This window comes from Palaemon carinicauda, chromosome 18 (genome assembly GCF_036898095.1).
Source record: "Palaemon carinicauda isolate YSFRI2023 chromosome 18, ASM3689809v2, whole genome shotgun sequence".
Lineage (NCBI taxonomy): Eukaryota > Metazoa > Arthropoda > Malacostraca > Decapoda > Palaemonidae > Palaemon > Palaemon carinicauda.
In genome coordinates, this window is record NC_090742.1 from 18073205 (window position 1) to 18085738 (window position 12534).

Consider the following 12534-nt stretch of genomic DNA (forward strand, 5'->3'; position numbering starts at 1 on the left):
ATAATAATAATAATAATCAGTAGCTTATGTGCCTTAGGTTCGTGATGCAAATCTGAGTGGACTCTCTCTCTCTCTCTCTCTCTCTCTCTCTCTCTCTCCTCTCTCTCTCTCTCTCTCTCTCTCTCTCGGCCTAACAACTTATAACAAGTCAAATAAACCATAAAGACATAAGGCCACATTTAGCCATTTCTTCCTGAGTCGAGATTTATGATCCCGGCCAAGGTCAGTCAGCCAAAGGTCACCTAAAATTTACAGGGTTGTTCAGGTTCATAGTCAAACTAGTTTCTACAAAGGTTACTTTTTGCCGGCAAATTATGCACGCAAAAAATACATGTATTACACGCATTCACATATGGAAACAAACACTATAGGTCTATGTTCATTTTGTTATTATGTATTTTGGACGTTCTATGAAAAGCCAATCTTCAAGAATAAACTCCTCCATTAGATTTGCCGTCATCTAGCCCGGGGACAGCATTTCTCTCAGCTCTGGTTTTTTCACAAATATATAGAAAATCAACTATTTTGAGGACAATGACTCCTTGACCACCAGATCTTTGCATTACACCGTATACAATCTTAAACTTATAGATGCAAGTCTTGATTACGAATTTACTCTTGAAAAACACAAGTAGACTATTTCTTTCTCAATTGCACACAAAACTGGTTTTTTGAGGAAGCCTTTTAAGATTTCTTGGGAATCCCCCAATCGTGAGGAAATGTTGGCTTTCCCAATTGATTCCCTTATGCTTGTAGCATCCTGCTTGTAGCTTGGCTAGTAATAATAATATTATCGCCAGTTGTGCAACACACACACACACACACACACACACACACATATATATATATATATATATATATATATATATATATATATATATATATATATATATATATATATATATATGTGTGTGTGTGTGTGTGTGTGTGTGTTTGTGTTCATTGGCAAACGCACACATGCATGCATGCCTGCCCATACGTATAACATGTAGAATATACACATGTACGAGTTTATATGCCTCCAATAATACGAGACGCATTGGCTAAGCCAAGTAGACCTATTTTTTTCAGGTCACGTTTCCTGACTTGATCGGCGGCAACAGTGCTGACGAGTGATATTTTCTAAATTTCAGCGGTCATTACAGGCCAGTTCCTGCGGAAACTGTCGCAAGATCCCGTGTTCCACACAAGGCAATCGTATTAAACTGAAAACTGTCGAGAGTCAAGGTTCACGGTCCTCTTGGTTGCTAATCTGTGGTAATTTTCAGTTGAAAGTCTTAACAGAGGGACTTTTTTATTTTTATTTATTTTTTTTTTTTTTTTTAATCAGGTTGCTGTCCGTGAAGTACTGAACTGATCTAGGGTCATCCATGAGTTTTTCTGTTGTTCAGAAGTAGTGGGTTGGCCAGGGCACCAGCCACCCGTTGAGATGCTACCACTAGAGAGTTATGGGCTCCTTTGACTCACCAGATAGTACTACATTGGATCCTTCTCTCTGGTTACGGTTCATTTTCCATTTGCCTACATACACACCGGATAGTCTGGCCTATTCTTTACATACTCTTCTCTGTCCTCATTCACCCAACAATTCTTCTCGTAAGGGGTTAACTACTGTACTATAATTGTCCAGTGGCTACTTTCCTCTTGGTAAGGGTAGAAGAGACTCTTTAGCTATGGTAAGCACCTCTTCCAGGAGAAGGACACCCCAAAATTAAACCATTGTTCTCCAGTCTTGGGTAGTGCCATAGCCTCTATCCCAGGGTCTTCCACCTGTCTTAGGGTAGAGTTCTTTTGGTTGAGGGTACACTCGGGCACACAATTCAATGTAATTTCTCTTCCTCTTATTTTAAAATTTTTTTATAGTTATATATGAAATATTTATTTTAATGTTACTGTTCTTGAAATATTTTATTTTGTTTGTTAATTTACTTATTTCCTAGTTTCCTCTCCTCACTGGGCTATTTTCCCTGTTAGAGCCACTAGGCTTGTAGCATCGTTCTTGTCCAACTAGGGTTGTAGCTTAGCAAGTAATAATAACACCAACAACAACAACAACAACAATAATAATAATAATAATAATAATAATCAAGGAGTTTACCTGTTGTTCAGAAGTTGACAAATGATCATAAAAAACTCAGAGCTATGAAAAAGAGACTCCTAATGCTATTGTCTTTTGCCCATGAGAGCAAATAAATTTAAAATGGTCTTATACTTACTGTGAAGAAAATGACTGACAAAATAAGAAAAAGATAAAACAAAACATGAATTTGGTACTCTTACTCCAGTGGACCTTTCGTTCAAAAGAGATTAAGTTCTAACCTTTCTCTTTGTCTCCGGGAGTCGAACCAACTGCCTGCTGCGGCTGGCGAGTTTCGTCGGCGCCCATATTGGTGGTGGTTGAGACGGTGACGGTTGCCAGTTCGCGTTTATTTTCAATCTCGTGACTAGTGGTGATCTGAAAGTGTTATAGAAAACTAGTTTATGCATATTAGCCAGTTGTATACTCTTGTTTTATTTATGAATTTAATTAATATAGCCAATTTTATACTACAAAAGTTCTAAACGAACTTTGAACATATATTCTTGTAATTTCTTTTGCTTTCCTACTCAAAATAAAGGCTGATGCCACAGCAAGAGCCCGTGTTTTGCAGTGAGTTAGAGCAAATCTTAACCAACTACCATCTTCCTGCCTAATAGATATATATATATATATATATATATATATATATATATATATATATATACAGTATATATATATATATGTATATATACATATATGTGTGTGTATAATATATATATATATATATATATATATATATATACAGTATATATATATGTATACATACATATATGTGTGTGTATAATATATATATATATATATATATATATATATATATATATATATATATATGTACATACATAAATATATTGTAAATGTATTATATATATTATATATACACATGCAAATATAGACAGTATAGGCACACACACACACACACACACACACATATATATATATATATATATATATATATATATATATATATATATATATATATATATATATTACCAAATAGACACCAGTTGCTAGATTCTTTTGGTCTTGAGGCCCAATTTAATTTCATGTTTTGGGTATCCCAATCCATAGCAACCTCCAAAAGATATAATCCACCTTTCATTTATTTTAATCCAACATCCCATTACTTATTTTTTCAATGTAACTTAAATAAAAAGAATATATTTCAACTCCCTGACTTCGCTATTGAGAGACTAAACATCGTAATTGCTCGAGTTAATGAAGGGTTTTATTTGGCTCGAAATTGCAATCCAGTTAAGCGATGTGAATCTAGATCTGAAGACAGGTGCTAACAAAAAGAATTACTTGCTTCTTCTTTGCTCTCTTACACACACACATGCACGCACACACATACACACACACACACACACATATATATATATATATATATATATATATATATATATATATATATATCCCTTACTAGAGTAATATAAAGTTTGGCTTAACAGCGGGTCCTGTGCCAAGCTATCAGTTTTTTTCTTAGAAACTTTTTCATAATAAAAGAGAGAGAGAGAGAGAGAGAGAGAGAGAGAGAGAGAGAGAGAGAGAGAGAGAGAGAGAGAGAGAGAGAGAGAGAGAGAGAGAGCATTCTATATTTACACCCAAAAAATCTCTACAATCGTACGGGAAAAAAGATGGATAACGAGCATGAATCGCTCAGTCATGTACCAAATCACTCCGCAAGAGCCAATTATGGGAGTCAGTTGTTGTGGCCTGAATCCTGATTGGTAACGTATCTGCCTGGTGTTTGCTAGACTGGGTCTCGAGTCCCGCTCAGACTTGTTGGTGCCTTTAGTGTCTGGAACCTTACCATCCTTGTGAGCTTAGGTTTGGGAGAGCCTATAGGTCTATTTAATGAATCATCAGCAGCCATTGCCTGGTCCTAGCTTGGGTGGAGAGGGGGCTTGGGCGCTGATCATATATGGTCAGTCTCTAGGGCATTGTCCTGCTTGCTAAGGCAATATCACTGTCCCTTGCCTCTGCCATTCATGAGCGACTGTTAAACTTTTAAACCTGACAACACTATGATAACCGAAGAATTCTTCTTCGCTTCAGGGATTAACTACTGTACTCTAAATGTTCAGTGGCAACTTTCCACTAAGTAAAGGTAAAAAGAGACATTCTAGCTATGGTAAGTAGATCTTCTAGGAGAGGGACACTCCTAAATCAAACCATTCTTTTCTAGTCATAGGTAGCGCCATATATTCTCTATAATGGCCTTCCACTGTCTTGGGTTAAGAGTGCTCTCTTGATTGAGGTTACACTCGGGCACACTATTCTATGTTTCCTTATTTCCTTTTCGCACTGGACCATTTCCCTGCTGGAGCCAATACCTTATGAGAGAGAGAGAGAGAGCCTCACTCGCTTATTCGGAAATTTTTGTTTTCGCTGTAACTTTTTTTTTTGACGAGTTACTTTTTGATTATATACAGGAGACATGCACAAGCATCAAATTTTCACTGTAGATGCTAGCCAATATATCTAGAATTATCAACGACTCCATAGGAATATGAATCTAAATTATTAAGCATGTTTTACTAAAAGTATGAGTTTCACTTGCTGCTTGAATTCAGAAATTTATGAAAATGTCTACGGGGTAACCTACCCACATTTCGTTCGCAAGATTAGTGTTCAGGTTTATTTTTAAAATCTTTTTTGTGCAATTCTCTCTCTCTCTCTCAAGATGGACGAGGAGGGACAGTTATTGGTTCCCAAAACTCCATCTTCTCCCAAGTTATTATTATTATTATTATTATTATTATCTAAGGTACAACCCTAGTTGGAAAAGCAGAATATTCAAGCACAATGGCTCTAACAGAGAAAATAGCCTTGTGAGGAAAGGAAATAAGGAAGCAGGTAGAATAGTGTGCATGAGTGTGCTCTTGATAACTCTAGCGGTAGTATATCAACAGTTGAAAGGTGCCTTGGTCAACCTACTACCTACATTGTAGTTAATCAACCGGTGCTGGAGAAAGATAAGAGCTAATAAAAAATAAAAAAAATGTAAGTGTCTTTGGCTCCGTCAATATGAATGTGAGCCCGAGGGGGCAGTTAGGTTGTAACTGAGAGGTGTGGTGAATGCAACTATACTTTATTAAACAATCATATAATTTATATACAGCTAATTGCGAGGAAGAACGTCACAAAATGCAAATGGAATAAAGCTTGTGCTAGCGTGAAAACGCATGTTGGTCTATTAACGGTGCATTAAGAGCGAGCGATAGGGTAAAAAATGAAAACCGTTACAATGTACGAGTGTGTATGAAACACGTGTGGTACATGAGTCATATCAGAGTGGGAAGACCTTGATGACGTAAACCTCATCCCACGGGGTCAAAATATACATAAGATATAAAATAAATCAATATTTCATGATAGGTATTATGGCTAAGCACTAGGCATACTTTTGCCTAAATGGCTATCGGTCTTGGCTGGTTAAGAGGTATTAATAACTAATAAACAAAGACACCGATTTCAAGATAATCTTGGTTTCTTGATTAATTGGGTTTATCTTGAACGAACTTTCTTCCAATCGAGAAAATAAAAACAGTTACTGAACTATATATCAGCGATTGGAATTATATCAGCGTTCTGTTGGAAGAATGAATATAACAAAATTATATTTATTTTCTTATAATTGAGGGTTTTAAAGGGACTTTAGTCAGCATATGCCTTCACTGTTTTTAAGAACGCTAACATATGATTCTTCTTGGAAAAAAAAAACTCTTAATTTAGATTCCCCAAAATAAAATTATTTCTAGATATGGTTTCTAAAAGTGGTCCACTAAACTTTTTTTTTATTTGTTTCCAAATACCAATCTTGTCTTAATATATATATATATATATATATATATATATATATATATATATATATATATATATATATATATATATGTGTGTGTGTGTGTGTGTGTGTGTGTATACAGTGAACAATTAGGTTAGGTATCAGTAAAAAGGTAACAATGCTAATAATGGAATAGGTTTGAATAATATGACCTTTCGGAGAGAACACTTGGTGACCATCTCCTAATATAATAAAGAGCACGTGCCTCTCTCTCTCTCTCTCTCTCTCTCTCTCTCTCTCTCTCTCTCTCTCTCTCTCTCTCTCTCTCTCAATATATATATATATATATATATATATATATATATATATATATATATATTTATATAATTTATATATATATATATATATATACATATATTATTTCTGTCCTGTCACGCTCAGGTAGAAGAAGTTGTCATACCCTGGTGATAAGGGTTACCCCGAGGGGTACACTCGGAAACCAGACTCTTCAACAAATTACCGAACCACCGAGTTGTAGTTAGGGAAATGGGAGAGGGTGGGAAGGGTTGGGTCTGTGTGTGAATATCTATCTAAATATTTAAAAATCACTTTTGACGGGTCGCGTACACTCACTGATAATGTATATAGATGACAAGTTAGTATTTTTTTAAGTCACTGAAAGAAATTTGTATTGGTCTTCAGGCGAATCAATGTAGTTTCACAGAAACCATTGATGAATAACTCTGTAATTGGACTATTGGCATATTTATTAGACTTACAATTACTCTAGTATGGAACTGCGCCGGGGCAGGGGAGACCATTCAGTGAAGAAAGTTAGCCAGCAAGATAAAAGAAAGATAGAAAGGAGGCACAGTAAAAAGCTATACAGTGGGTGCAGCTAGGTAATGACTACAGTTCACCGCATGAGCTGCACTGACGTCTTTACCCTCCTGTAGAGTATCAGGACTTGGTGTTGGTCTAAAGGCTGATGTGAATTTTTTTTTCTTTTTTTTTTTTAATAAAAATTCAAGTTTATATTTATACATCTTTTAATTTTTCTCGAAAATCTTGTGAATGAAGTTCTAACTTTGTAGAAAAATTCGCAGTAACCTTGGTATCAGAATTCCTCAATCAACTCTTCTCTGTACGTCTTTAATATAGCAAAAGCCTTTTAAGTTTTATTCATGATTGTCATTTTCTTTTTCTCTTCCACTTGTAAATATAAGTTGTTAACATTAAGTTTGTTCTTAAAGGGAATGGCTTTTGATATAAATTCTCACCATGAATATTCGACTTACAAATTCTAGTGCTATGATTCAAGAATATCTTGTATCAAATAAGGAACAAGTGACACCCTTAACCCCTGTAAAATTACCATACCATTCAGAGTTAGGTCTAGGCTAGCGTGATGAGTTCTTGCTTTAATGGACGCGCCCCTGATTTCAATAGTTCAATTTCTTATTTTATGTCTAAAGAACGTGTTTTCAAGCTCGTTTTTATCTTAAAAGAGACCGAGAGATTAGTAGTTCCTCCTTTAATCTCACACAAGACCGTCTCCACGACTAAATCTGGGCCGTAAGGAATAGCACAGTACCCGTTTTTATTACCAAAACAAAACTAAACTAAAAACTGGCCGTAGCTACGAAGCTGATAGGCTACTCCGGCCACTGAAATACCAAGAGTCTCCTTTTTTCAGGAAACGTTTAACGACTCGTCGTCTGAAGATGAAAGTGTCTCGGTGTCCTTGGACATTGTTGCCTGCTTGGCTTACACTCAAACATTCAAAAACTGCAGTTACGCCAGTTTTTTTTTTCTTCTAAATTTATTCTTCTAGCTCTAGACCCAAGTTTTTGTATGCATGGAACGCCTAGATGGAGTTCCAGCCAATGGTTCTTCGTGGTTCGTTCAGCTTTCCATATTTGTATTTATAAGATTCCTCATCGACTGATTACTAATGTTCAACAAATGTTGTGTTTGTTTTTTCAAAAGAGGAAGTTTTATTTGCGCATGCGTGGAGAGTTTGTTTGGTGGGTTTTTGTTATACACGGTACGTGAAAAGCTGATTAAGTGGGTTTACATTAATTTTAACGAAGTGAAAGGGTTGTGTATCGGCATGATTAACAAAACTGTACTAGGTTGGTTTGCTGTGAACGATCAGACGAAAATCCCACCAACACCATTTCGCACTGGCCAGCGTGATGTTGAAAACTGGTCAAATCCCAGACATGAATAAAGATAGTATTATGTCTTAGGCCTTTGCCCTGAGAGAGAGAGAGAGAGAGAGAGAGAGAGAGAGAGAGAGAGAGAGAGAGTCAATATTTCTAAATTCAGGAAACACTAGACATGAAGGACGACGACTTGTCACATATGATACTCATTTGTTCACTTTTTCGAATGGCTTGTTTCTAAAGAGGTCAACATTAAATAATTCAGATTTAATGGTTATTTTTAATTTTTATACTAGGTTTTCGAGATATATATATATATATATATATATATATATATATATATATATATATATATATATATATATATATATATATATATATATTTTATGCGCAAAAATTGCTATTCCACCGCTCTGTCCAAAGGACGTTAAGCAGACGGTATTGTAACAGCTTCTGACTTTATTGGTGTTTAATTATTTAGTGCCTACTAAATGAAATGTTTAATTTTCCTGATCGATCGACAATATGTGTGTGTGATACATGGAATCTCCACTTTAGTATCAATATAAAATTAAGATTGCAATCATGGGAATCGTGACATTAGAGTTCGACTGCATGGTTTTGAATAGGCAGACAAGTGGGACACATGGCTACCTACTCAGCACATTTTGTTATGTTGTACATCTCACCAATTTGCACATGATCTCTTCCTGTAACATAAGTAAAACCAATGTTGACTGCATTATGAGTTTTGTTAATATAAATGAGTTATTTTTTAAACGGTGACTCTCACGGGAAACAAGACCTAGACCTATTAAATTGTATTGATATATTTTGAATATGGAAACGATAGAATAATTCACAAGGAATATTTCATTAATGTCAATGGATGTTTATTTGTATTAAGGCGAGGTATTTAAGACGTATTAATGCGAATTCAAAACTGTAATTATTAGGTTTGGTGGATGGACTTGTGTTTTGATACTCCGTTTCGCTTGGGGTTTGAAATACACAGGCAGTAGAGTATCAGTTTATCTTTAGACTTACTGAACTAAAGACGTTTGGTGCCCCGAACCTTAGTTTCCAGCATCGTTGTAATATTTATAAATAAAATCAGGAATTTTGTGCTACTTTTCCATCTAATTTGTCAAGTGTTTTCAAGTGGCGATTGTAACTGGAACTACCTTTACTAACGATATTGAGCTTAGGGCTACCGGAAGACCTTTCATAGTAAGTAGACTGGATGAGTTTTTATCATATTTTTTATATCGTACAATGTTATACTTATTTTTATGGTAAGTTTTTTGCCTACAAAATCGAGATATAACCTCAAAGTACATTTTTTGTGACACGATCGGTCAGTCCGTTACCTACTTTTAGTTGGTTTGTCAGAATTATTGATTTACGATATGTTTATTATAGGCCTATATCTAATGAAACAAATAATGAAACTTGTTTCATATCTAATGAAACTGTGTGGTTTGTTAATTCGATCCTCCATTTATTGTATAATTATTAACTATTAAATTATTTAAGTTTGGGTATCGAAGTTTAGCTAAAGAAAACGGGTGTAGTAACATTTGCGTTGATACGAGTACATGTACAGTACTAAACCATTTGAAATAAGTTGAAACGTTAAGTAGAAAACATAGTAGAAAAATCTGGTGAAAATTAAAACGAAAATTCCTTTTTGAAGTAATGGTAGAGGAAAGAATAGTTGGCCCGAAGTGTCCAGTTGTTAATTGTTAAATAATATAAGTAATAAAAGGTGGTAAAGTCTAATAACTTTCTGTCATTTGATATACTAAGGTACCATTCAAGATCCTGTGAGTCTTTATTTATTTTTTTTTATGTATACTGAAATAAATTGAGAGATAGGCCTACAGTCTAGGATCTTCTTAGTATATCAAGATATTTTGTATCTTGATAAATGATGAAAATTGATTTAATAACAGCTGGGTGAGCAATGAAATTTTCACTTACTTATCCCAGACTGAATGACAAATATATCAACTCTATTAAGAATTTAAGTGGCGTCTAGGCATACGACTGACGAATTCATTCAATATTTTGAAAGCAGCGATGTTTGAATCGAGACGAGGCGTTTCATGATCTACTGCTTAAATAATTTGGTTTTGTTAATGGAATTTGTGACATTGAGGGTACACTCAAGCACACTATTCTATCTGATCTATCTTCCTCTTGTTTTTTTTATAAGTTATAATAGTATATATATGAAAGATCTTTTTTTAATCTTATTACTGTTCTTAAAATATTTTATTTGAATTGTTCATTACTTCTCCTGATATTGTTTATTTCCGTTTTATTTCCTCACTGTGCTATTTTTCCCTGTTGGAGCCCTTGGGCCCATAACATCTTGCCTTTCCTACAAGGGTTATAGCTTAGCTAATAATAATAATAATAATAATAATAATAATAATAATGATGAGCTTGAGTCGGTTTTCGGGGCAGTAGGTCTAACAGTTTAAATACCAGTTTTATCAGAGGTATTTGGCCTTAAGTGTCTTCATGAAGGATAAGCTGTGACCTGGATTTCATAGAGGACTCTTAAGGTCACTTACTGTCTTGACTATGAGTGTTTTGAACAATTGTTCATGGATGCTTTGTTAGAGGGAGTTTATCTTAATGTTCAATCAAGTTTTATAACAGTCGATAGACTATGTACAAACTATTTCCTTTTGCCAGTTTTTTTAATTCTATTATGCCGGCTATATGTAATGTGAATTGGCATGTTTTTGCAGTTTTTTTTACGACTAGATGTTAATTATTTACGTAAATGATGTTTGCATATGAAATGATGTTTGTTTTTCCCGAAGGGTACTTCGATGTATTTTTCGAGCCAGCAAAAGTAATTTAAAGATTTACTTAAAGTTATTGATAAAACAAGAGTATGGGAACATGTCAAGAACTGAGAGCATGAGTGGAAATGAAACAACACAGGGATAAGACAGAAATAGAGGCACTCACCGAACGACACCAAAAGAATCCCCACTAACAACCACCACGTGTTCGAGAGGAGAGCCTGAGTAAGCAGAGGCTCTTAGACAGTCATGAGAAGAAGTGGCTAACCGGGAGAAACAGTCAGTGATGGGGGAAAGTAACACTGCAAACAGCAGTGGCCAGTGTTTGTATACTGCCAATGGGTTTTGGGTAATTCCCTCTTTCAGCACTGAGGCACTCTGCTATTTCTCCTGATCCGTCTCGATGGGCTGCAAACGAACACTGACCGTCGAGTCTGAACGCTGTCGACCTCATCGACTGCAAAGAAGTCGAAAAAGCCGCCTTGAGATTTGTGAGACCTTCCACCAATCCCCCAAAGCACCCATCCTGCCCAACCCAGGAGGGGGTGGTGGGGGATAGAGCGGGGTAGGGGGGGGGGAGCAGGTGGTGGAGTTCTGAGTTAGTTGCCGTAGACTTGTTCATGGTTTCGCGCGGGAAAAAAAATGAATAAATAGGAAAATACCTGAAAAAATATGGTCCGAGTATATGCTTACATTGTAATTAGCGAATATGTATGAAAATAAATGTATTAATTGTTTAGTTACAGATATCAGGAGTGTTTTACCAATTACATAATAATACAGTGCTAGGTATAATAGTTTTTTTTTTATATCCGGAGGTCTAAAAACTAGATTAGAGCTACGTTTTTAAGTGACGCTACTGCTCTCTCTCTCTCTCTCTCTCTCTCTCTCTCTCTCTCTCTCTCTCTCTCTCTCTCTCTCTTACATCTATAAATGTCTTTATAGCTACTAATTGTAAATTGTATGGCGTAGAAACATTAAAAAAATCAAATAATGTTCATCCTGCCTGGTTATATTGTTTATTTACTTAATGTAAGAATGAATAAACTTGTATACACACAAACACACACACACACACACATATATATATATACTGTATATATATATACATATATATATATATGTACATATATATATATATATATATATATATATATATATATATATATATATATCTTGAAAGAGTTATCTCATTTTCATCATACCTGGTTATATTGTTTATTTACTTGATGTAAGAATGAATAAATTTATACTCTCTCTCTCTCTCTCTCTCTCTCTCTCTCTCTCTCTCTCTCTCTCTCTCTCTCTCTCTCTCTATATATATATATATATATATATATATTTCATGTATATATATATATATATATATATATATATATATATATGTGTGTGTGTATATATATATATATATATATATATATACATTGTGTATACACACACATACTGTATATATAACTAAATAAATAAATAAATATATATATATATATATATATATATATATATATATATATATATATATATATTGTAAAATGCAATCACTTTAATAAGGGCAGTAAAATTTTACTATTCTAATTTTACCACTACTTTTACTACTAATAATAATGGTGATATTAATGATGCTTATGAAAATAATAATAATAATAATAATAACACAAACTTATTACTATTTTTGTTATTCAA

At 34.4% G+C, this 12534-nt stretch overlaps 1 protein-coding gene across 1 annotated transcript in view; it reads right to left on the minus strand.

Annotated features, from left to right (window-relative positions):
* The window catches only part of LOC137656994 (very long chain fatty acid elongase 7-like), a 19874-nt gene extending 8567 nt beyond the window's left edge, over nt 1-11307 (minus strand). The window contains exons 1-2 of the mRNA XM_068391342.1: nt 11021-11307; nt 2320-2455 (exon numbers count right to left, since the gene is read on the minus strand). Of these exons, the coding sequence (XP_068247443.1) occupies nt 2320-2386 (67 nt within the window). The 5' untranslated portion in view covers nt 2387-2455; nt 11021-11307. The remainder of the gene's footprint in view (nt 1-2319; nt 2456-11020) is intronic.
* Between the last annotated feature and the right edge of the window lie 1227 nt (nt 11308-12534).